Source organism: Merops nubicus, unplaced genomic scaffold, assembly GCF_000691845.1.
Source record: "Merops nubicus isolate BGI_N331 unplaced genomic scaffold, ASM69184v1 scaffold8810, whole genome shotgun sequence".
NCBI classification, from domain to species: domain Eukaryota; kingdom Metazoa; phylum Chordata; class Aves; order Coraciiformes; family Meropidae; genus Merops; species Merops nubicus.
In genome coordinates, this window is record NW_008582136.1 from 17,190 (window position 1) to 44,331 (window position 27,142).

The 27,142-nt window shown below is 39.1% G+C and overlaps 1 protein-coding gene across 1 annotated transcript; it reads left to right on the forward strand.

The window, feature by feature from the left end:
* SYNPO2 (synaptopodin 2) lies at positions 1–26,016 on the forward strand (the record flags this gene model as incomplete). The annotated part of the gene is made up of 4 exons (XM_008936661.1): positions 1–152; positions 4,450–5,243; positions 8,598–10,783; positions 25,126–26,016. Coding segments are annotated over 4 exons (3,699 nt in total), but the record flags the coding sequence as incomplete, so codon positions are not given.
* Positions 26,017–27,142: the final 1,126 nt, after the last annotated feature.

A 27,142-nucleotide genomic window follows, 5' to 3' on the forward strand; every position in this document is an offset into this window, starting at 1 on the left:
GTTCGCAGCAAAAGCAAAGCAGCTAAAGCTGGACTGTGTGAGGGAGATGAGGTGGTGTCTATCAATGGCAAGCCTTGTGGAGACTTAACCTATGCTGAAGTTACTGTTTTGATGGAAAGCCTGACTGACGTCCTGCAGATGCTCATCAAGAGGTACAGGAATGCTCAGAATGCTTCGGTGCAATTCTGTTCAGTGAAGCACACAGAAAATGCTGGTTTTGAATGCACTCATTTTGCAGACTTACACTGTGAGCTCCTGATAATGTCTGTAACTCTGCTTCTCAGTATGGAAAAGGGAGGAATGACAGAGTATTTGATCTGAAGGAATTATGTCTATTTGAACAGCGCAGTTCAGGCACAGAACTATGAAAACAGTCTCCAAATGTAATGATTTTATTTCTTATTTAGTATTCTTAATATTTACAAGGTATCCACTACCATATCTGCATACTGCAGTCTTAAGTCCAATTATTCTTTCCCCTTCTTTGAAGTAGTGAAGTGTTGTTATTCACCATAGATAAGGAGGTAAGGCCTACAAAAAGGAAAGGCCTTATAGTTGGAGAAAGTGTGTTACACAGATATGCCTTGATGATGACATGGCAAATGGTCTTCTTGGGTGGCAAAATGTGATAGTAGTCAGGAGGGGGAGAGAGTCTGGAAACCATGAATTCTATTTCTGTATCTGTTATCACTTCTCTAGATGAGGTGGGGCAAGTCACTTGCAGCTCTCTGGGTCTCAGCTTCTCCCTTGATAAATAGGCGAATTTCAGTTTTCATTGAAAATGCTTCAAGCTTCTTAAAGAACCTTCATGAAAGTTTGCAAACAACCCAGCATTACTGCTTACTGTACATCAGCTGATTCCAATGACTGTTCTGTAATTGTCATCAGTGTAGTATGTACAGACTTGAGCTCGGAATTACCTTCAGTAAGCACATTCTCCCCAGACTTGTGAAGTCAGACAAGATGATCTCTGACCTGCCTTCAGTGTGGGGAAGAAGAGGAAGAAAAGACTCCAGATTTCCACAGTCCTTGCAAGGAATTCTGGCTCCCCCCTGAGCTGCTGCAGTTGCCTGTGTCTGTTCTCCTACACGCAGGACCAGGAGGACAGAAGGGGTCAGGATTCATGACAACAGCTAACAGAGAAGTGTTGCTGGGAAGGCTGGAAGGATTTTGGCGCAAAAAAGGCGCTTGTCTCTGATTATCAGGGATGTCTGAACACCATGTGAAATTCCTTGTGGCTTCTGCAACCTATGCAAAGGAACTTTCCTAAAGGGTCTAATAATGAAAAGTCACAATCTCTCTTGAGAACAAGATGCTTTCAAGGAGAATTCAATTTATTCATGACAGACATTTTCATGGCCTGTCTGTGCATGTTGTCTTGGGCTGAGTCATGGATCAATGTGAAGAGATCATGGCAAGAGTGATAGCTGAGGATTACAGTTTACCTTCTCCACAGTGCATAGCTCTTGTTTCTGGTTCCGCATTCTACCATTTGAATACTCTTCATGTGATATCTGCATTGTTATGTTTTTAATTCACAGCACGACTACTGGAACTGCACTTGTAAAAATGGTATTTATGGCTGACCAGCTGTCTTCTTTGCAGTCATAGAAATAGTTCGATATGCTTTGACTTCTGCTGTTGCTGCTCCATTGCTGGTATTTCAGTTGATCTGAAGGCCAGAGTAATGTTCTAGCTGAAAGTAACAGTACATCCCCTATTCTCTCCATTACCCCTGCTTGTGAACAGCAAAACACATCTTGAAAATCAGAACAAAACCAGAGTTCTTAGACCACGTAATTCAGTGTTTCATGGAACAAAACTGTCTGCTAGAAATTTAAAGACAACTGCAGTTGCTAAACATTCTGAAAGTGACTAAAATATTCTAAAGGAATTCACCATGAGAATCTTTGAACTTCAGCTCTTAGCGCTGCTTGTCAGTACCTTCCAGGGAATGAAACTTCCCCTGCCACCTCCTTTGTGGGTAGCAGCCCTCTTCAGCACAACCACTAGAAGTACTTTCCAGGAAGTGTCTTAGCATCCTCTGAGAGCAATGAGAAGGAAATCTTTCCTTTCCTGAATAGCTGCGTCTTAGCAGCCATCTCAAGAAAACACTGGAAATCATGAGGAAAGAATAATAACTAATCTAAAGTGGTGTTTCTATGGTGATCTTTACATACAAGCATCTTTCAATGAAAGGGAAGAATATTTCTACTTGGGAATCTTCTGACAACAGCTCCTAAAAGTATTTGCATGAAGGATGAGATTTTCATAGGCATTCATTGTTGGTGTAATCGTGCTCTTACAAAGCTTACTGGAAGAAAAATTAGGCTTTTAAAGGAGTTTAGTAATTTTTAGTATGCTACTTGGCCTTTGATGTCTACAAAATTTTTTCCCAACCCCCTGTAAACCACAGTCAGTTACTGAGCAGCAGTGCCCACAAAATCTTTGGTTTACAGCATCAGAAGAAAGAGACACCCTGCAGGGCGGGCACTCTCCAGCTGCCATGTGGGGGAGCATCTTACTGACCTTCTCAACAAATGTTGAACAGATGTATTCAGGAAATGCTGAGAGTGGGCACAGAAACAGAAATGCTAGCCTGCCCTTTTCACATCAGTGTTACCAACTCTTGGGCTACTGCTGAGTCTAGAAAGAAAATTTCTAGGGGGAAGCAGGGAGTGTGCTCAGTGCATACCAAAATGAAATGCACCATGTAGGGAGTAAAACATGACTCTGAGACGAACCCTGCCGTGCCGACTCCATGAGTTCTGCTTCCTTCCTGGAATTACACCAGGGCTGGTGTTCCTGCAGTGAGATGAAATACCTGAAACAAAAATAACAACTTGACAAAACAGAATCTTAAATGACAAAAAAAAGATCAGACCCAGTATTCCACCTCTTGACACATGGATACACATCCATGTCTATATAGAGTAGAAGTATATCCATAAGCAGCAAGGGCCTTTTAAGGTGGAAATCTTTCTCTTTCACACATACACACAATCACTCAGCTACCAATAAAGGCTAACGTCTAGCTGGCCCAGCCCCCAGCCTCATATCTTACAAGGAAATGTTTACAGATTTCTGTAATTTATCTGTACTTCAGAACAGTACAATTGATCATCCGAATAGCATAATACGATGGAATCCAGCAGCACTCACAAGGAGCTCCCTAAATTAAAATCTGTCTGACCTTTATGTAGCTCCATATGTGGTTTAATGGATATCACACATTTTGTGCTATTTGAGACAGACCCAGGCTGTGACAAACAGTATGCTGCTTGGCTACAAAAGCAAGTGATATTGAAATGTCTTCAGTGCACTGACAGGTTTATTTCGTCTGTTGCTTCTTCCAGCCTTTCTTTGTAGGGGGTTCCAAACTCTCAGAACAGCCGGGATCCACTTTTGGTTGCAGACATCTCCATAATACTTGATATTAATACTTGACAGAGTGTACCTAAAGCTTCTCTCATTTGAAAAACAGCTTTGCTACCTTCTAGTCAACAGAGAGCCTTAATAGTATGCTGCAGTCTTGCTGTACAGAAAAGGTTTCCTCTTGAATTAATAGTAGTCAGTATGGCCCAGAGTATCAAAAGAAGAAGCTAGAGAGTGTACTAGGACTCCTAACACCAGTGGAACAGCCTAACTGAGCCAGGGGAATGTCTGGTTTAAAAAAGGGCTATGTCGTAGGCTTCTGGAAGTCAAAGTAACATTTACCTGTTAGAAGTCTATATTTTTTAGTAACTAGTCTATATTTTTTAGTAAATATTGTTATGGGTTTACTACCCTTTTACACTGGATCACTGTAATAGGCCCAGAATGTTTTAGTTATTCCATAATATATAAGGATGGTGAGCCTCACGGGAATTATTTCAATGTGTATTTTAAGTATACATTCCCCTCCCTCTGATATTAATCCAGTACTTATCTATTCCTTTGAGACAAAATTATTCAGGGCAGAAACTATATTTGAGGATGGTGCCTAAAACAGTTGCAGTAGTAGCCACAGAGCCAAAAGTGAACCACTCTTTGGGTGTCATGCAAAGTCAATTTTCTCACGTACATGTGAAATACGAAGAAGTATTGTTCCAGAAGTCTCAGCAGCATTTCTCTGGAAACGCTATGACAAAAATGTGTCTGTGAAAGTATACTGATGTTAAGAATTATATAATTCAACATAGCAGAAGGATGGTGGTAGGATCACAGCTGTACCACAGTAGTGCCATTTCTCTCTTAGTGAACTGTTGAGTTGAAGAGTTTTAAAAGATAAAAAGGCACTTCAATTTAAGATCTCTATATTTTGGGAATATTCTACTTAAATAGACCTGGCAGCAGGCCCTACAATTAATATAGGGGGGGAAATACTATACAGAATTTGTTTCTGTAACTGTACTTACAATTGCTGTGCTTACAGCAGCTTAATTTCTTGAATTGTTTCTGTATGTGCAGATCCTCCAGTGGAATAAATGAAACCTTGAATGCTGAAAGAGAAAATGGAAAGCACGATAATATAAAAAATGAGGACTATAGGGAGAGTACTACTCTGCAAATTAACACAGCAAAAGAGAGACCCCATGGAGATTTATGCATCACAGAGATATACAGTGAGACTCACCAGGGAGGAGGAGAAAGCAAAATACACTTTTCTGAAACGAAACAAGAGACCACACAAAGCCACAGAATTACTCATAAAGTGATAGGCACCCCCAAAGTGCTCGTGACAGATGAAGCTGCTTTCAGAGGGAAGACAGAAGAAGCAAGGCCAGGAACTATGGTTGAGCTGCAGTTGTCCCTCACAAATGACGTGCATAAGGGCACCAACGCTCCTGCCGTGACTCTCTTAGGGGCAGAAAAATCCACCCCTTCAGAAAGAGGACCCAGTGTACAACAAGACAGGACTAGCCCCGTAATCACAATTCCCCTGGGCGTGAAAGAAGGAAACATCCAGTGGTCAAGCAAAGTAGTCCAGTTTTCTAGTGGCAAAGAGGTCAAGAGGATCCAAGGTGCAGCTCCATCCCTCCCCAGGGTGGAGGTGATCCTAGACTGTTCTGACAGGGAGAAGGAAGCTCCCAGGTCTCCAGCTGAGAGGGGGTGTGTTGATTCTCAAGTGGAAGGAGGGCAGTCAGAAGCACCTCCTTCCCTCCTCTCCTTTGCAATCTCATCAGGAGGCACAGAGCAGGGAGAAGACAACCAGCACTCGGAAAGGGATCACAGACCTCTCAAGCACAGGGCGAGGCACGCAAGTAAGTATGTCCCATCTAATCATCTGCACTGCTTCAGGGTGTCTTTTGTCACCTGAAACATAATTCCAGAATATAGAATGCATTAGAAAAAAAGTGTTTAGAGGTTTTTTTTTCTGCAGTTTTCTAACTTGCCCTCTCTCTTTTGTTTTTAAACAATGTTTCTATTCTTGCTCTATATATTTTGGGGGGTTAATGCAACGCTCCTGGGCATGAGCCAAGTGTATACCCATGCCTTAACTATGCTGAATAACCTTGCTTGGTAGACTTCCACTTTGAAATTAACTCATTAGTTTGTCCAACTAAAAATACTTACATCTCCAAAAAGGGCTGAATTCTGCTGGTCTTCTAACATATATTCAGAGGCAATCTGTAAAATATTAACCAAAAAAGCAAGTTGCTTGCACATGTCTAAGTGAATCCTGTGGATTTCTCCTTTTATAGCAAAAACTTTGCGTGGTCATTTGCATCATCTAAAATCAAAGCCATGCCACTGTTCTTAAAAGTTAATAAAAAAGGCTAGCAGAAAAGCTTGATGTTGTCTGCAGAAGAAATTTTGACAGACACTAGCATGTGTATAACTGTTACATGATCCTTTCAGTTTTGTCAGTCTTCTCCAGACTGTAAAGGGAACATGCTATTTCGTCTGACTCCCATACCCAGAGGTCAGCTTCAAAATGTGTCCAAGAAGTTTACATGAAAGTAAACTTGCAACTGAACCAATATTAATTTACTGAGTGTAGAGACACATTATTAATTTATCTCTCTATCTGTTTATTTTTTATTTTATTCATTTGGGACCTTTCTATAGGTTGCTTGCTCTGTCTCAACAATGTTAAGAATCCTATCTGGGGATTTAGTAGCAGTATGTCAAAGGTGCTTGAATGTGTGCAGTGATATACTGTGGCAACAAGCTATTTCATAGGCAGTGTTGGAATTAGTCTGCTAACCCACTGCTAATTCCTCTGGAAGCATATTTTTAGCATGATAACCATTTGTATCTTATTGGCAAGTGGATTAAGCAGTTACTTATGCCTAAGTGTCTGTATGCAATCCACATATTTTTGGCATATTAAATGAGGCATAAAAGAAAAGTGCACATACTTTACATTTTGGCTGCGAAGTTAAAAGCAGCTGTGGGGCTGTGTCTGTCTGAGACAATTACATGCAGTGTCTGTCTAATAAGGCACAAGTACACAGGATGCACTATGTATTACATGCTTCACTCTTCCTTCAAGTGGGGCATAGATTCTGTCCTATTCCTGTCTCAACTATGATAATCTTAGCTCCTTTTAATCTAGTGGCAGGTCATTATTCTCAGGAACCACTGATTTAATCTATAAAAACATTTGCTTTTATTATTATTATTTATTATTATTTGTAAAATTCTATTTACACATTAGAACAAATTGCCAAGTAGGATAACCTGTGCAGCAAATACTATGCAAGTTATAATGCAATATTTTAGTGTAAAGTAGGGAAGAACATTTATGATAAGTATTTGATTTCTTTCACAAAAACTTTGTCTGTAAATAGTTGGCAGATTATATTGATCTCAACAATTAACATTTCTTCTGCCATCTTTTGAAACTATCAATTAAGTAACTAATCTGATGAATTATGAAAAAAATACTCTAGCAAAATCAAAAGTTTCAATTTTTGCCTTCCACAGAACTGTCTGGGTACCTGCTGAATCCCCCTTCTCAGAAAAACAAACAAACAAACAAACAACAAACAAACCAAACTGTGCTGCTGCAAGCAACTTATTCAAAAGAGTACAAGTTACATGCTTCCATTTGTAGACACTCTAACACTAAAGCTTTTGGAAAATTCCTTTGGCGACTATTGTAAGCATTTGTATTGTCAAAGGACTGAGCCAAGGATTTTGTGATTTGGCCCTCTTGCAATTAAATATTACAAATTGCTGGTTCGGGTGCCATGCTCTTTTCTCTTTTATAGGTTCTTGTGAGAGCCATTGGTCCAGTCATGCTGTCATCTGGCATAATGGCAAAACTCCAATTGTCTTTAATAGGAGAAGTATCAGACTCCAGCTACTGACATGGCTAAAAGGATCATTAATAGAAAATACACCACATGGCTTTTTTTTTTTTTTTTAGAGTTTGCTTTACGCTAGCAAAAGATACTAAATCATTTACTGTTCCGTTTTCATAGATCAGAGGCATGCTTTTTCCTTTTGAAATTAAGCAGAAGGGGAACATTGATTCAGCAGGACAGCTTGAAATTCGAGCTTTTTCAAAGGGAGAAGCTACTGAGGCTGTTGTTCATGAGATGCAGTGCAGAATATAAGGAAGGGAAAGAAAGAAGGACAGCACCTGACTTGTGTTCCCCTGTGAGGCACATTCTCTGTGTCACATAACACAGAAGCAGCCACGCTGATGTGTAGTGCATCTGTCAGCGTCACAGCTCATCTATTCCTCTTCCACACGACTTGCTGAAAAACAGTAGTTTATGCTTTAAGAAGTATGTACTATTGACAGTGATGATAAGGAATACTCTAGAGAAGTTAGTTGTGCCTCCTTGATTCAGTTCTTAAGTGTGTGTTCATTCTTGCCACATTTTTCAAAACAAATATCTTGGAGCTGTTACGTCCTACACTACTTTGGATTATGTTTCAGGCAAATAACGTTTGTTAAAAGACTGAAACCTGTTTTCATTGAGTACCATGGCCAAACTCCCATGTCTTCCAAGGGGGTGAAAGTTAATGCTAATGGATTCTGCAGATGCCTTTGTGGAGATAGACTAATAGCTAATACGCAGAAGCACTTTGAGCAACTATACTCATTTTGTAATTAATATGAGTAAAATAAGCGTGTAAATGGCAGAAGTTGCTACTACCGTCAGACAGAATATGCTTGGTTTCATTTGGTCTCAGATGTTAAGCAGTCATGGGCCTGGCTGGCTGGGAATGTCTACTGTAAGCCTAGGAACTGTGGTCAAACACTTGTTAAATACCAGACCACAGAAACTGAATAAGAGAAAATATCATCTGCCTGCTGCTGCTGAGATTACTTACGGGAATAACAGCCATGAACGCTAGAAATAAAGGCACATGTAACATTCCTGTTGAATTAAGAAAGTCCTAATGAAAGTGATGTAACCTTTGAATCTGCATGGGTGTGACTCTGAGGAATGCTGGGTATGGCATTTAAAACGCAGTCGATATTGTGGGAAAAGCTGAAGTACAATGAACTCTCCATACAAAAGAAATCTTTTAACAAGAGGGAAGGGGACAGCAGGTAAATTTCAGTATAGACAAATGCAGAACTATTTGTTGTTTGTCTCCTTGTGTTTTTGTGGGCTGCGAGCAATTAAACGTGCACTTCAATTCCTCCACAGGGCTCCGGCGAAGTGAGAGTCTGTCAGAGAAGCAGGTCAAAGAAGCCAAATCTAAATGTAAAAGTATTGCACTGCTGCTGACAGCAGCTCCCAACCCCAATTCCAAGGGGGTGTTGATGTTCAAGAAGCGTCGTCAAAGGGCAAGGAAATACACTTTAGTCAGCTACGGCACTGGGGAGTTAGAGCGCGACGAAGACGAGGGTGAAGAAGGTGAAGGTGAAGGTGAAGAGGGAGACAAAGAAAACACTTTTGAAGTGAGTTTGCTTGCAACAAGTGAGTCAGAAATAGATGAGGATTTCTTCTCCGACATTGACAACGACGGTAAGATTGTGACCTTTGACTGGGACAGTGGTCTACTTGAGGTTGAAAAGAAGACAAAGAGCGGAGAGGAGATGCAGACGCTTCCCGAGAGCACAGGTAAAGGCGCCCTCATGTTCGCCAAGAGGCGGCAGAGGATGGATCAGATCACAGCCGAGCAGGAGGAGATGAAGGCACGCACGGTGCACACAGAGGAACAAAGGGAAGCCACCATGTCAGAGAGCTTCCAGAAAGTGACCTCTTCAGTCTATCAAACGAAAGAGGAAGAAATGTCAAGGCAGCAGACCTCTGTAAGCAAAAGCTATACAGACGTGAGCCAGAATCATAGCAAAACAGTACAGCAAAACGGCTTTGGCTTAGCACCAGACACAAACCTTTCTTTTCAGCCCTCTGAGGCTCAAAAAGTGGCATCCTTGAACAAAACAGCTAAACCCTTCTCTTCTGGGGTTCAAAATCGAGCAGCTGCACCATTCTCACCCATAAGAAACATCACTAGTCCTCTTTCAGATATACCAGCACCACCTCCTTACTGCTCTATTAGCCCACCACCTGAGGCCTTCTACAGACCTGTCTCAGCTCCTGTAGCCAGCAAAGGTGCCCCAACTGTGTGGTCACCCACCGAGCCAACAGAACATATCGCATCCAGGGATGAAAGGATCGCGGTGCCGGCCAAAAGAACTGGGATACTGCAAGAAGCAAAGAGAAGAAGCACTTCAAAACCAATGTTCACTTTCAGAGAAGCACCCAAAGTCAGTCCTAATCCTGCCCTGTTGTCCCTTGTACATAATGCAGAGGGCAAAAAAGGTACTGGAGCTGGTTTTGAGTCAGGACCTGAAGAAGACTACCTCAGTTTGGGAGCAGAAGCTTGCAATTTTATGCAGACTCAGGCATCTAAACAAAAGGCCCCACCTCCTGTTGCTCCAAAGCCTTCGCTCAAGGTCTCTCCTGCGGCTGGTACGCCAGTTTCACCAGTCTGGTCACCTTCAGCTGTGACCCCTAACAAGGCTCCTTCTTTTCCAGCACCAGCCTCACCACAGGCAGCATATCCTCCACCACTCAAATCTCCGCAGTATCCTCACTCTCCTGTCCATCCCCCAAGTTCTCTCAACCTAGCTGGTCCTTTCAAGGGGCCTCAGGCAACTCTAGCAAGTCCAAACAATACACCCAAGACGCCAGTGACTCCAAGTGCTGGAGAAACGAAGCCACCCTTTGAGATGCCACCAGCTATGAGTGGAAGAGGAGCACAGTTATTTGCCAGAAGGCACTCGCGAATGGAGAAGTACGTGGTAGATTCAGAGACTGTGCAGGCAAACATGGCACGAGCCTCATCGCCAACTCCATCTTTGCCAGCTTCTTGGAAATACTCATCTAATGTCCGAGCACCTCCACCTGTCGCTTATAATCCCCTCCACTGCCCATCTTATCCTGCTGCTGCTACCAAGCCTTCCTCTAAGTCCATTGCTGCTACGAAAAATACAAAAAGAAAACCTAAGAAAGGCCTCAATGCTTTGGATATTATGAAACATCAACCTTATCAACTTGATGCTTCTTTATTTACTTTTCAACCACCTAGTCCTAAGGAAGGCCTTGCTATTAAGCAGACATCGAAGCTGTCCACTTCAAGGCAACCTTTACCTTTCAGACCACCTAGTGCTGGCTCTCCTCCTCACGCCCGGGCATCTTCAGTGTACTCCGTGCCAGCCTACAGTTCACAACCCTCCTTCCAGTCAAATGCCTCTGTCCCAGTCAATGAATCATATTCACCGCCAGGCTACTCTGCATTTTCTAAGCCAGGAACCACCACATCCGCTTTGTTTACTGCTCCGAGGCCAAAATTTTCAGCAAAGAAAGCTGGCGTCACTGCACAGGTGTGGAAGCCATCAGCCATTGAAGAGTAAACCTTAGAGCTGAAACTTAGTGTCCATTTTGCTTGCAATCAATTGTTTGCAGTGGTAAAACCTGGCACACAAGCAGTGCCAAGAGTATTCCTTACCTTACTTAACATCAGATGTATCACCTTAAATCTGGGTCCAAAATATTTGAACTTTTTTAAGGAATCAAAATAGATACAAATTTTAGCACATTTATGCATATCAGCAGATGCTTTATACACATAACATCCTGAAATTGGTAGATACCAGTGTATCTATGCTTAAGTAAGCAGGACACTAGGTTTTTGCTTTAGGACTACAATAGAAACAACAGTAAGCAATATTCCTGGTACGACAAATTAATGGAGAGGAGCTTTTTCTCTGTTCCCTCCCCAGCTATGTTCTAATGACCTAGGGATTTGAGGACTTTTTTTTTAAATAAGAAGTGCCTTATTAAATGATATTAATAGTAATATGTATTACTAGCATAGTATAAAATAGATACAGTATTAAACTCTGACTGATCTTTAGCAGAATACAACTGGATGGACCTTTGACCTGTGCAGAGCCCCATTGAATTCAGTCAGGATCTGTCCTGGCTCAAAGGTCCTTCCACAGGAATCTGATCGATCGGCCAGGGGCTTAGTTTGTAAGCTAAGTGGATCAGCTATGATCCAAAATCACAAATTGCCTCTGTGATTTCACAGAGAATGTGCTATAAGAGATGCTGGAGTGTTCTGAAGACTAAAAGAGATGGAAAGACATCTGGAAAAATTGTTAAAGATTCCCCATTTTGGGGAAATTTGACATCCCAAGTGCAAACATATTTTTAGCCAAAGTTTGCCTTGAATCCAGCAAGTAAGATAGAAGCCAGTCAATCCAAATTACAGAACAGTCAGAGAGGTGAGCTGGGTTTTGCAGTTGCCGTGTAATGCAATAGTTTCTTGTGAAAGCACAATGATGGAGCACAGGAGGGATGCACATAATCAAGGCTCCCGATTCTTGCAATCAGAGTAGTATACACCCCAGAAACTAGCACTTAACAGCATATCATCAATATGACCATGTCTTCCTATTGGTCTCTCATACGTATTTAATTACTTTGACTTGGGGCTCTATGGTGCTTCTTCCCACTTTAAATCTTTTTATTCTGGTCTTATACTTCCACCTTTTACTTGTCATACTGGGGACAAAGGACTGAAATACTGCTACTGTAGAAAATTCGTAAGAGTCTGTGGTCTTGAAACCTACTGCAGTAAATACACAGTCTTGCTGAAATCAAGGAGCTATATTTGAATTGTTTAGCACGTTTTTCAGTAAGCTGTCCTGTTAACATCAGTAGTGCTAGGTCTGAAACAAAGTGTTGTTTTACACAAGGGTATCAAAACCATCCCAAGCGTTAAGCTAAAAAGACTAAAGCATCACTCAGTGAATAAGGTGGCAGAATCTGTTGATGTATTTGTTTAAACTCCTCAGTTTGGTCCCTTGATGGTAACTCAAACTGCAAAGCTGAGAAGAATGCCTTTGGTTGTACATGCAGAAAGCAGACTGGACTCAAAGTCTAGTCAAGCCAATAAAAGCCACTCCTCTGAACCCTGGACCTCCAAAATCCTAACATCCCTTTAAATTTTGGACTGGGATTCTGACTGCATTAGAAGAAAATTACCCTCTTCCCTCATTCAGAAGAATGATGGGAAATAGTAAGAAAAAAATACTTGGAAAACTCAATACAGAATTCCACTGTATTTACCTGGATATAGAAAGTAGCAATATTTATTCCTTTGGAGATCTCATGTCTGTCTGTTTTCCCCTGTCAATATCTGTTATTTTTCTTCTATAATTAAACTTGCCCCTTTCCTCTCTGCCTGTTTGGGGTTTTTCTTTTGTTTTGACTGCTATTGTTTTGTTTCACTTACATGTTCAGACTGACAGCATTTTCTATGCTATCCTGTTCTACGAAATTTCCCTCCCTTTTCCCTTTTCCTTTGCTTTCCCTTTTCCTTTCCCCTTCCCTTTCCTCTCTCCTCCTTCCCCCTAATAAAAGTTTTATCTGAGGCTACATACAGTGTTTTAGGTAGAAGTTTAAGATACTAGTATCTACTTGCCATAAAGATACCCTGTCAAAGATAAGTAGTACTGCTAGAGAGATACATTGAAATTCAGTTTCATATTGCCTTACATGTTTTTACTCACAGTCTCCTCCTATAAAATACTTCTGTAAATTATAATCACAGTTCTGTACTTGTTCACCCTATCACCCCAAGAATTTTTCCTTCATGAGGAGATTCGTAGCAGTTTTGTAATTCCACCACAAGTGTTCCTGTTGGTGCACATGGCTACTAACAAGGAACAGGTCACACAGCACAGCCACCAGTTCATAACAGGCTCAGGTCAATAACTTTTGGAATCCATAACCAGCTACTGAGTATCCTGTGTGAAATATGATGATTACTGAAATCTGTCACATATGTGCCTAAATGGCATATCACTTCTCAAGTAAGACAAAATAAGCACTATTGTAATTATCAGCAGAAGAAACAAGAGGTAAGGCTGGGATATATTCTCATGCAAAGAAAATTAGCTCACCAGAAACACTGAAGTCAAGTTAATAGGAGCTAGAGGAGAGCTGTGTCCTGAAACAGAACATTTCAGTTTCCTGAATCATCTATCTAGAAGTAAATTCACCTGAAAGACAGAAATGCATAGTTGTAATTTTTGAAATAATTTTGCTATTTTTCATTTTCAACACAACTGAAAACTTCATTTAGCTCATCTTCTCTTTACTTTGTCAAAAAGAAAAGGAAATGCACCTATGCTAAAAATTTGGATTTGGATCACATTTGGATTTTTCACTGTTGTCCAAATACAAGTATTTCATATGTCCTATAGCAAAGACGAGGATTTTTTAAAATACCAGTAAGAGTTAAAAGCAAAAGCCCCAGTGACAGGAGTCCTCTTAACTCGGCTAAGATCTTTTGAAAATCCCATTCAAAGTCCAACTCTGAATTCAATTTTGAATATATACGACATTCTACCCACATAGTGCTTGGATCCATCTTGGCTTCAAGACTCTTTTTACCAATAAGGTAAGTCTGTAATTTTTATTAATATTTCATAACACTTGCTTACTTGAAATAACAGCTTTATCCAAAACATAATCCCTTGTGAAGCAGGTATTTAGAGGGAAGTTGAGCTGTTCATTGTCATGGGTCCGAATTAAAAGCTAATGATGATGTGAAACATAGCTGAAACGTTGAGAAAATGAACAGTTTGTGTAGAGAGGAGTCATCTGAAACTTCATTTGGAAAGGGCAGTGAGATTTTGTAAATGGTTTTCTGAAAAAGCTAGTAGAATTTTTATAATATAATATGACAAGGCTACCAAGAAGCAATTGTCATGTTTGCTATGTAAGCATATTTAACAGTGAAGTTTAGGCCACTCCTAATAAAAATATTTCTGTTATATTCACATTAAAAGACAAACTTAAATGTTTTATGTTCATTTCAGCACATTTTATTATAGCACATACTGCAACAGTGTGGATGTGACATTCTAGGAGGCCTTTTCATGAAAACAGCTTTCAATTTCTGATCCAATTAATAAACCTCTTGTCAGAAAAACCAAAACTGAAAAGTTTGGTTTGGGAGATAAGTAGCTTGTAGACAAAAAGTTAAAACTTCTGTTGCAAAAATAAAAGACAAAATTTAGTTCATGAACAAAGAACTGCTTAACTTCTCTAGGGGAACCACTCTTACCATGTTCCTGGCCAGCAAAATATATTACAAAACAAACAAAAAGATATTTCAATTATTTTTTTCTGTAGGAACATTTACATAGAAAACATTGCCATCTTGTACAAATAAGCCTCATTCTTTTGCTTTCTGCTCTCATGGAAGAAATAATTTTGCCATTGTCTTAAGATACATGACAATATTTGGTGACAATAAGTTTGGTTCCAAAATCACCTAACCAATGGTGTGGGACTTTATAATAGGCTCATACCAAGACTTGCAGCAGGGACTGCCCACTTCTCCTCTAGACATGCTGAAAATTCACTTTGAAGTCCAGCCAATGCCATTTTGAAATCAGCCACCAAAAGGAAGTTTCAGTTAATTTTTGTCTGAAGCATTCTTGCAATGACTCTGATTTTAAAGCAGAGACTGCACAATAAAAAATACCTGCTAGAGGACCACGAAATACTGAAGGCACAGGAGAAGTAAACAATCAGCAAGAAGGGTTTAATTATTCTGCACAGACATGGCTATTTCCAGCCTTTTGTTGAAATTGTCTAGATTATTCTCAGGTGACAGAGCACTCACATCACTGGGCATGATTTTTTTGCTCCGCTATTTATGAAAATATATTGTGCAAGAACCAAAATGGTAATACTCAACTAAAAGAAACAAGTGATTTTTTTTTTAAAAAAAACAAAACAGGCCCTATCAATAGACTATTGCTCTAAGAGACAACAGATCCACAAACATACTACCCTAGATAGCTCCTGTACATGAGCATTTTTTAAAGTGCTAAGGTGAATTCTGATAAAGCATTACAAGCAATTACAAAGAGAAGTTGACATGGGATGATGTGACCTGGCAGCAGCACTGTTTATCAAGTATCCAGGACAACACCCCAACAAAGGACCAGCCTTATCATCATGCTCTGCTGATCCAGCATCTCTGTGGGGAACCCTCTGTACACTACAAGGTAGGGAAATACTAGTGAAAGGACAGCATTCTTTGCAATTAACAACCTGCAAAATCTTTCTCCTTTCTTTTTCCAGGATCCTTTTCCAGATTTCGTAGCTTTGAGAATAAAAAATGATTGGTTCTAAAGCAATCTATTCTTCCAGCCTTGCCTTTTTAACAAAACAGGATACAAGTTTCTTTGCCTGAAGCCAAACACCCAGCATTCCACTGACCGCTCTGGCAGTTCGGCATGGCACGTGCAGATCTTAATTACACAGCCTAACAACACTGTTTTATAACGACTCTACTCAGCTTGAATGTTACACAAGGAAGAAACTTGACAAGATCTTCAAAACCCCATGGATTCAGAAGTCCTGAATTACTCATTGCTGGTAGATTCCTTGAGAAAATACGTGAGCCCGACAATTTCACAGCACACATCACAACTTCATAGCACTCATGACAAGGACTGTTCTTACTTTATAGTAAATACTACCTTTGCATGTGATTGCACAAGGGAAGAGTTGGAATCACTCAGAGCTGTCTTTAAGAAGAGCTTTTCAGGCCAGTTCCTCACTACAGGAAGCACTTTCAGGGTTTTCTCAAATTATTTGATAAGTAGGAAAAATCCTGAAGCTCAGTGAAATACTGTTGGAAGGATCCCTACAGAAGCAGACCAGAACTCTTCCGTTACAAGCTAAGCCAAATCATATGATAATATTTCCATGTTTTTAATATTTGCTTCCTTGAGTAAGGCAGGAAAAGACTTTTTCTTTATACAGCATGCTAATCAGGTCTCCTGTTATCCTGTGCATTGTAGCATATGTTGGATTACAAAGGGTGACACAGAGCACAACTGGTTTCAGCATGAGCTTTAATCAGCTGCAAAGCAAAGAACATTCACATTAGAAGCCAAAGCCTCCAAACAGTAACTACTTATGGACAAATATTTTCAATTTTGTAAATGAAGTTTTTGAAAAAAAAAAAAAAACTTTTTTTTTTTCAAACACCAATAGCAGTTAATGATTTTTTTCTTTGATCTGTGAGAATGCTACCTCTTATAGTCTCACTGTGCAGGTTGTTGTTGGTACATGGCTTTATACTGTGAACAAAAGCAAAGCATGGGCATCCAGGTACAGTTAGTTTTCTTTCTGGATTCTTGGTCATTTTCCCACATCAGGCCTATAACTTCAGTGCCAAACCTAAGCAGGTGACAAGAAAACCTCAAAATCCATCTGCAGTTTCATTTTCTTTGGTTAAGTAACAGTTTGATAGATACAGACAGTTTCTGCCAGTCTCAGCCACACTACGCGAGTATCTTTTATGAACCAAACTAGACTGTAAGTTTCTTAAAAAGAGGTTTCCACTTACTTCCTCGTTGGTTTTTTTTTGGCTGATGTCAGAATTTGCAGAGGCATGAAAATGAGGAAAAAAATGTCATGACGGCATTCCATTAAATATGCAAAAGCATCAGCAACTAACTTTTCATGGTGCTGTAAAACTGCAGCTGCACTGCACTGTGTTGCACAGCTGTAAGCATTTCAGATGTACAATATGATAAAAGTTCTTTTATACTAAGACAGAGACGTGTTTTCATAGAGAAACTTGACAGACTTGGTGCCCCTACAGAACAGTACTGAAGCAAGCAAAGCTCTGTAATCATGTCATCGTCTGCCGCTTTTTTCTGTAGCACTCCAGGCTCAGTGAGAGCACGGCATGGTACTTCTCATCTGACAAACAGCTCTTTACTCTTTTGAAATTGCTCCATGCTCAGCACCATTCTTGACTTCATGTCCACTCTTCGAAGTGTGCTTTTCACACAGAATCATTTCCTTGTATATATTTGTTAGTATCCAACTTATTCAGAAGCCCAAGTTCATTTTTACACTTGCATTGAGATGCGTAAGTAACACGTGAAGCACGTGGCACTGATGCTAGGACACTCAGTGGACTTGGGTGTCAAGATCAAGACATTAGCATCATCTTCAGAGTCCAGAAGCATATCAACTAGTTACTGTATCAAAGTCTGTGATCCTTTAAAATCAGTCTGCATATTGCCATATCACAGGTCTCCAGGTGGAAGCCCAGAAAGGGAATCCTCCAGCTCCAAAATCCAGCCAGTGAAAGTACCTTTTGCACAATACATTCCTTTGCTATATGATGCGAGTATTTCCTAAATTAATCCCTGAATCAGCACTGGATGGGGCAGCAGTCCTTAAATTTAATCAAAATGTATATACACAGAGCAACAATGCTTGCCCTTCATAGTTTTTGAGTACTTGACCTTCCAGCTTCACTATCAGTGCTCCAAGGCAGCTTTGTGTGTTTGAGACCTGAGGTTTTTCCAAGAACACCAAACCAAATCCCACAATATTATCCTGTAGCATACTGTAACCAACACGTATGCTATACAAACAACCTCCAGCATGGTTTGAACCTCCATGGACAGCTGCCATCATGCTGCTGCAGTAACTGGCAGAAAATGCCTGTTTATATAAGCTATGCAGCCCATGTCAAGCTCTCAGCTTCAACATACATTAGCAAGTTGGCGTGGAAATATGAGACAATTCAGACATGAAGATTAGCATCAGACCAGTTCTAAAGCATGTAGTGGTACCATTTTTTCATGAAAAGGATGTTGGAATTTTTTGTCATTGCCATGTATTTTTCCCTACTTCCACTCTTGAGATGGCTGAAATATATATATACAGTTCAATAAGTTCAATTGATTGAAATGCATCTGAAATAGTTTGACCATTTGGAATAATTTAAATAAGAAAAAAACAAACTACTGAAAATCTCAGTTTGAAAGATTTGATAAGAAAATTATAAGGAATTGGATTATTTATCTTTTAGTTTGAATGCGTTCAGCAACAACAGTGCCACCAGCTTCAAGTATTACAATAATAAATTTTTATTTTGTTTGATTTTAGAAAAAGATATCATTAGCTTTCACTTTATATCGACTTGGTTCATTGTTCATATAAAATAGCAAGGTCAGAAACGAGGACTTGCACTTGGTTTTCAAAAATAGTCATTCACAAGACTGCATCTTCCAAGACCTCTCTCTGAGCTGTATAATATAAAAGTCCAGAAGGTGGCAGCAAATACTCTTCCTTACAACAAATTGTCCATTCCAAAGAACGACAAGTTGCCTATGGCCAAAAAAAAAGTTTAATTCCTGTGCTCTTTATCGGCTTAATTGTGTTGATATTTGATAACTGTATATGGAAAATTAAATGAGATTGGAAAGCACTGATTTTTATTTCATTTGCACAGGTGCAGACTGAGCTGACTGAATAACTAATTTATGACATTGAGACTAATTTATGTCTAAGTAGCAACAGGATGAGAGGAAATAGGCTAAAGTTGCACCAGGGGAGGTTTAGATGGCATATTAAGAAGAATTTATCTACTGAAAGAGTGATGAGGTATTGGAACAGGCTGCTCAGGGAGGTGGTGGAGTCACCAGCTCTGAAGGTGTTCAAGAAAAATGTAGACATGACACTTTAGGACATGGTATAGCGGTCAGGGTAGTGTTGGGTTGATGGTTGGACTTGCTGGTCTTAGAGGTCTTTTCCAATATTAACACTTCTATGGCAAGTTAGGGGCATTGTTACGCTTCCTTCCCACACCGGCACTTTCCAGTAGTGAAGGCCTAATTCTGCTGTCACTACTTTTCTGCCATTACTTCACAACTAAAAAAGACTTTATTGTCAAAAGCAGAATTTGTCACAAAGCTTATGTAAGAAAGTTGACAGTAACCATTTCATTACTTTGTATGCTAATGACAAAACCAAGATTACTCTCACCTGAAATAATACCACAGTTATAAACAGTCTCAACTTGGAATATATTAGGTTCTTGTACTAAAATTCCCTGTCAGTTCTTGCAAACAAGCCCTGACAGGCCAGTTGTGAGGAAGTTAGAATCAGACATGAACTGTGTGATTCTTATCTATTCCTAGTCTCAGTACAGCCACCGACAAGGCTTTAATGGTTAAAGGGGTATGATTCCCTGCCTCTGCAGCCAGCAGTATGCCCATCAACCAAAATGCTGCATTCGGCTGCAGCATTAGGCTGCTACAGATTATTTCCATAGTTTCAAACAAATATTTTTTTTTCCTTTTTATTTAAAAAATGTTGGCATTCATATTAGAAAATAGATGTGGCATTTACTCCAGGGCTTGCAGCGTTGCAGAGTAGAATTATTAATTACACAAAGTTTAAACTGTAAATGGCTTGGGAAGAAACAAGCTATAATAAGATGAATAACACATTTAAAATTCTGAAGTGCTTGCTTTATGTTTTAAAAAAATGGAAAGAAGGAAAGAATTCAAAGACATACAAATCAAGTATTGCTTGTATTGCTTATTTTGTCCTATCATTTTCTTAGTGGTTTGGTCTCTAACTTCAGTAGCAATTATAAGCCCATAGAAAGCAAAAGGAGAAATGCATCACTGTGCTTTTTATAAAGACAGAGTAATTTTTTGAGGTAATACAATTGTTTTACCAACTTCCTCCTCCTTTGTCCCCTTTTTGTGTAAACATTATCCAGACACTATTGTTAACGCAGATTTGAATATTCTTTGATATGAGATTAAGGACTCGGGGCTACAGTGAAAAGATAAAAATAAAACTGCCATAATGACTTAGGCACTTAAGTCAATTTTTTTTTTTTTTTAAGCGATTAATCAGGTGGGAGTCTATGTTGCAGACTTTTGCTGCACTATTTAGAGTCCAACCAACTTCAAAAACAGAACTCTTGGCTTTTTTTTGAAAATGTATGTCTCCTTAGCTGGTAAGAAAGCAGTTTCAGCATGTAAACATATGAAAAGTTTTCACTTATGAAGGAAATGTGCCACCTGAGACAAGAAACAGTTATTGTGAAATCCTTTCACTCAGAAGTATTTTCCATTCCCATCTGGTCTGTAAAATGAGAAATATCTTTGTCTCTTCAGTTCATAAAATAATGCAGACTTTGAAGACAAGGAGTGCTCTTTTTGTCTTTCAGCTTTTCATAAATAACAAGGAATCTGAAATAGTAGTAAGTTCCAAATAACCAGTATTTCTGGACAATTTAGATATAATTGCATCAAAGGCACACATTCACACTCTTACTCACATTAAATAGATCTATACGGGCATATACTTTTTATAAGTATTGTGTTTACATAGTTATATACTGAAATAGTTTCTTCTGGAAGTAATATCACATTTGTTTTAGTTTATATTAATACACAGCTTATAAATATCAAAGATGCTTGTGGTATAATAAACATTTGCTTCACTGAACAGCTTATAAACAGCCTGCATTTTTAAAATCAACGTTCATCTAAACCTAAAGTTTAATCTGTTTGCATAGACACCTGAGGCAGTCAAAGGCTGTCAGGATTCAATGACTGCAATGCACAGCTCCGAACTGCCTTTCCTCTTCCTGACATCTAAGAATCCCTTCTCCTTCAATAACTACTGTAAAGAAAGTCTTTCCCTCTAAAAACGTGAAATGATCACATGAGGCAACGGAAAAGAACAAATTAATCACTGTATAGGTGTTTGGTTTGTAGCATAATACTTTGACTGATGGTACAGTATTACCATTAAAGTTTTACAAGATTGCAGTCATACAGTATGTGGTAATGTAACAATTCTGGTTGCAAATCACTCTTGCCCTTCTCCCTCAGCTTCTGGGAAGAATAACGGAAAACCTCTGCCTCTCTTCTTACACTTTTGTAGTTCATGGGAGAAAAAGGATAGAATAATTATTCTCTATTTGCTTTTCATATTTCCTACTGTCTCATGATCTGGTGTTTCTCCATTGTTTTTAGCACATGCTTGTCAAAATATCTGCCTCTGAGAATTTAATATGAAGGGAAAATAATAGAAAGTATCACTACATCTGGCTGCTGGTCTCCAGTAAATGAATGATGAATTTTTGTGACCGGATGTTGCTTTAAATTCAAAGTTTGTGTTTGTTAGTTTGAAGGGGCTGAACACCAAACTAGTGACAAAAATCAGTATATGAATATTCTGAAGCCAAAGATGATTAAATTTCAGAATAAAGTTGGGGTAGATAGAATATGCTAATTTTAAACTCAAATTATTGCAAAAGTATGTCACTGTGCAACGTACAAAAATTTGCTGTGCAGGGTGCTGCTGAATTGCTTTTATTATAACAAAAACTAACACAACAATCTTAGCAGTCAGGAGGCTTAGAGACTAAATTCTTCCTCCTTAAGGTAAACGCTGAGGCACAACGGCATACTGCATATAACTGACACATTTGCTGTATTTCTTCCCCAGATGATGAAAGAAATGCAACAATTTTCAACAATCTTATGCAAAATAGACATGAAAATTAGAAAAATATTCCCCTGAATTTGAAGGCTTGTAACTGCTTCAAGTTGCAGCCACTTTACTTAGTAGAATTGTCGCAGACCAAAACTGATACTTAATTTTCCTAGACTTATTGCAAATAAAATTAATATTTCATTTCTTACTCTCTGACTTTATGGGAATGTAAATGGTGATAACTATTTATTTTTGGAAGAATATAATTAAAAATAATGTTCACTTTAGCAAAGTATATTTTCACCTTCTTGAATCTTTTGAGTCTTCAAACCCTCTTCTGCTTATCTTCAAGATAGTTGTGACTTTCTCTCTTTGGGAAATGTAGAGAATTCAGCCAGCTTCTTCCATCAGTAGCAGCTTCTTCAAAAATTATTGGTCCACACTTCCTCTCTATCAAAACCCAGCCAAAACATTATAATGGAAAGTTAGTAAGTTGGGCACTCTCTTAACTTTTTCCTCAAATTGCTTCAGACCCTCACAGAATGGACAAAGCTCTTCCCATATTCTTCAGCCTTATTCCAGGTAAATCATCTGGAATGCTATTCGCCCTCACAGATTTTGTCCTCCTACAATCCAAAAAGATAACTGTTGGTTAGAAACTCCCACTGTTCAGCTTTTCTTCCATGGAAGGAGAGATTAATTCTTACCTTACCCAATCTAGAGGAGATAAGCAATTTCATGTTTTAGAACAGTAAAGTTAAAAACCATCCTATTATCAGAACAGTCTAAATACAAACTATTAAGAATTCGACTGGTCTGGGAATAGTAAAACAGGACCAAGTACTTTAAGGAATTGCCTAAGGATAAGAATCATCCAGCTGCCAGTACCATAGTTTGACACAGTTTGATCTTGCATCTTGGATTTTGTTGCTGTGATCTGCATGTGGGTTGAGCAATCATACAGGAGGAAGTAACTATTGATTATCTTCAGTGATACAGGTTTTACTGAATGTGTTCACTTTACCAAATGCATCTAGCCTCCAAACAAGATACTTGGCACCTAACAAAGCAGTCCACTGGGGCATTCTTCGGATAACCTGCTCTGGTTTTCTGTCAGAATGAAGTCTTTCAGATGATGGCTAGTAAGAAGAAGTCCAGAAATTTTCTGTCTACTTAGCATAGGCAATGTTCTAGAACCCTCCTCAGGCCAATTAACACAGGTAGACTAACTAGGTGAACCTGTTTGATCAACTTTTTCATCCCTCTGTGCATCCTTATCATCATAGTTTCATGGTTTGGGTTATCAGATAAAATTCTAATAGAAACTGTATCTCAGTGTGCATACCTAATTTTATTTTGCATCTTTAAAAATTTTTCCTTGACAATAATTTAAACAAAATGCTCTAACCAGACTGGCTGAATAAATTCCTTTCTCTGGATTCACTGAAGAAAGAAATTGAAGGACATTAGAGGAAGGAGAATTACTCTGACTGGCCTATCTGAGTCTGCCACTCATTGGCCTCAAACTTCACTTATTAGCTGGACTCTTACGTTCCAAGTAAGAAAAAGCAATCGCTCTTGTCAGGTGAATATCTGGAGAAACTTTAATCCATTCTTGACAGTATACAACTTCATCTTTGGGGAAAAAAAAGTTTCTATATTTTCTTTTACTCACCTACCTTCCAAATGGATAATTTTTGCTTTCTATATGCTGTCATCTTTGAGTACTTCATTGAGATCCGTCTATGTGTGGTGATCCGATCAGCCACGTTTTACTGTTTGATCACCTCACGGTTTAAGGGAGAATTCTTAAAAATTAACTGAGCTCAGTTATCCAAAATAAGTATTTTTTTTTCTGGATAGAAGTAGAACCTCATGGAAATTTGCCATATAGGATTAACACTGTTGGGGATTTTCCTATCTGGAAGTGCAAACTTGGAATAGCTGGTCACAGCTAAGAGGTGAAATGATAGTCCCGTTGTAAAACATTTGTTGTAAAACTTGTCAAAACTCTCATTGCATAACCTGTGTGTCACTCTACACTTTTTAATAATAGATTCAGACTAAGCACAACTAAACTGACTGAAAATAATAAAATTGCTATTTTTTTCACTTTTCATTGCCCATATACATATACTCCTGATATTACAACATAACTTAAAAGCCTGTGTGAAGTAGAGGTCTTTAAAGTTTCTGTCCTGTGACAGAGAAGCTTATAAAACATGACATTTCCATGTTAATCTTTGCCACGTATCTAAGCTACACTTTGTGTGATCAGGTACTTATGGGCTAGTATTCAGAACATGCTCACAGTATTTTAAGTTTTGGAAGCTAATTAGGAAAAGTAACACAGAGCAATGTTGTTTGAATTGAATTCTAACAAAGCTTCTGGCAAAAGAAACTGGAATTTCACACTGGATTTCAGAATTAAAGGCATTTAAACCTCAGGATATGAATCGGGGTGCAAAACAGAGTTTAGGAACCACATGTATAGAGACTACTCAGTAAGAACAACGTAATTTGTCTGTGTAACACAGAGCACGTCTGGCTTGGAGAAAAGACTTTACCTGTTTTGTATGCTGCCAAATGACTGTTCCAGCAGAACCTTCTCATGAACACAGGTTTTGTTTCAAAGTGCTGCATGACTAAGAAGATTAGGATTTGCCAAATATGAATGGATTGGTCCTATAAATGGGTCGGAATGTACTGAAAATTTGAGGGCATAGCCTTTTAAAGAAGCCAGGTTAAGTAGCATCATGGAAGGGAATTAATTGAATGATTATATTAACATCTTTAATTTGTGTTCATTTTTGTGCCCCAAAAAGTGAAAACCAGGATAAATCTAATATTTTTAGAATAAAAAAATTCTTTTCTTAAAAGGAGATTGCCAAAGATATGTTCTTGGACAGATGTCCTAGACAGCACCTGTTATCAAATAAATTAGGCAGTGCCTGCATGTTAGAAAGAATCTTGTAAATACACAAAACTGTCACATCATGACTTCCTTTTTCATTATTAACAACGGTCTTTCAGAACCAGGCACACTATCTAAGTAGTGGCAAAGCCCCACAGTTGCTAACATAGTAGTAGCTTTTCAGAAAAAGCCTGTCTTTGGTCTGTTCACTTTCCTAAAAAAAAAAAAATAAATCCATGTGCTCTGTCATTGTTGCTGTTTCTTACTCTGCCACCCTTTCTCCGTCTCCTCCCTTTCCACTAAATTATAGGATTAAAAAGTACCCATAGACATAAAAAGGGATTGCCAGGATGTCATGTGCTTCCAAGATCTGTTGTCCCAGTTTGGAAGTGAAGGAGTTTCCTTTTTTGTTGTCTAATAACTTTATTTGGCATTTTGCTTTTCTAGGAAAGAAGCAGTGGACGTTCATTATCACTTCCTGGGAGACCTTCTTCATTTATTTCTCGAGCCACATCTCCTACTTCTCCTCTTATATTCCAGCCTGCCCCCGATTACTTCAGCAAGCCAGACACAGCAGCTGACAGGCCTGGCAAGAGACTGACTCCCTGGGAAGCAGCGGCAAGATCCCCTCTTGGCCTAGTGGATGAAGCCTTTGGGCCCCAAAACATACATGAATCCATTGCTGCTAACATAGTATCAGCTGCTCGCAGGAAAACGCTTCCTGAGCCACCAGATGAATGGAAAGAAAAAGCTTCTTATGAGCCCCCAGCCCCAAGTGGTAGCATAGGCTTTTCTGGAGGGAAGCAATCGGGTACTATACCACCGCCCAAAAGCTCCCCCTCTATCCCAGGTGCCCCCACGCAGGCTGGGTCTCAGCTGCAGTATGCTTACTGCAGTCAACGGTCCAGAACAGATCCTGATATCATGTCCATGGATTCCAGGTCTGACTATTGCTTGTCAACAGCTGATTCAAACTATAATCCGCAGCCAAGGGGATGGAGGCGTCCAACATGAGCAGCTGAAGGGCCTGCCATATTTTCCCTTCTTCCAGCTTTACAAGCCTTAAATTAGAGTTGGGGAAGGAAAGTTTCTGTCCTGACAAACTAGTGAAATCAGGAGGCAAAACTGAATGGAGCACAGTTTTCATATGAATACAGGGATAGCAGCCACTAGAATAGACTCAGTTTTACACTTAACCTAAGATTGTTCTGTTCATCAAAAGGCAAAAATTTCTTGGGGTGAGGGGTGGGATGAAAGTGGGGCAATCAATGTGCTTGACACAAATCTAGAAAAGATGTAGATGGAGACAATGCAAGTGCTTGCAGTTAAGTTAATGTGAAAGAAAAAAAAAAGTAAATTAAGGGCATTTTAAAGTCAAGAAGTATTTTACAGGCTCTTGTAGGTTTTGTGGGTGTGTTAGATACCTGAGTTCCAAGGTACTAGATATAACCAGACTTGGGAAAGTCCAAATAGAAGTGGAATACTTGGAAGCACTGGCTTATACGCCATATGTTTTCTTTACTGCATTTGAGCTAAGTAAATCAGTTAGTATTTTTACTGTGGCAACAGTTAAAAGACACCTGTGGTCATGGTACCTGAACCCCTACAATGTGTAGATATACACAATATTATCCAGTCATCCATTTCAGATGGATTTCAAGACAGTTTTGATGATGTTTTACATACTGTCATGAATCAAATAATCTGAACAGAACAGGAAGAAAGGGGTTATTAATAGAGATCAGTACCATGATACTTGAATAACAAAAAACATGAGGAAAGTATTTAGACTGTATTTAAACTGGATTGCAAGTTACACTTGTAATATACTATCAAATGAGTCAGAGGCTGAACAGCCTTTACTTCTCTGTGAAGTGCACTACTTGCTGAACATTTACTGCTACAGGGTCTGGTAATCTGGCTGGCTGGGCAGTTATTTTACTATCTAGGTAGCTCAATGTTTAGAAAGCTTTTGATCTGTATTCTCAGTTTGGAAGACAGTTGTTTATCAAGAACTACACTTGTTCTACATAGAAATTGGTATGTGAGAGGGTTTATGAGATGTGGTACACAGGACGAGTCTAGTACGAGCAGCAAATACTCGGACAGTTGGTTACAATTAAACTATCTTGATTGGTCTGAGCAGATGGTAAATAACTTTTGCTGGTACATACCTTGCATTTACAGCTTATTTAAACAACAGAAATATGTGGCTAAAATATATATGTATTCCAAGCTTATTGGGTAGTTTAGATGTTGTTAAAGCATTAAATGAATACCTAGTTTCACAAAGTGCTCTGCATCCTCCTCGTTTTGTAAGGCATTCTTCAAAGATCTCTAAAACAGAGTCAACTAAAATTACTGCAGAAACACTGTGAACTAATCTTAAATCCAGTAAGGCTGTCAAGTATAATTAAAGTGGTTAGATTAGAAAGAACTAACACATACATATTACGAAAGAGTG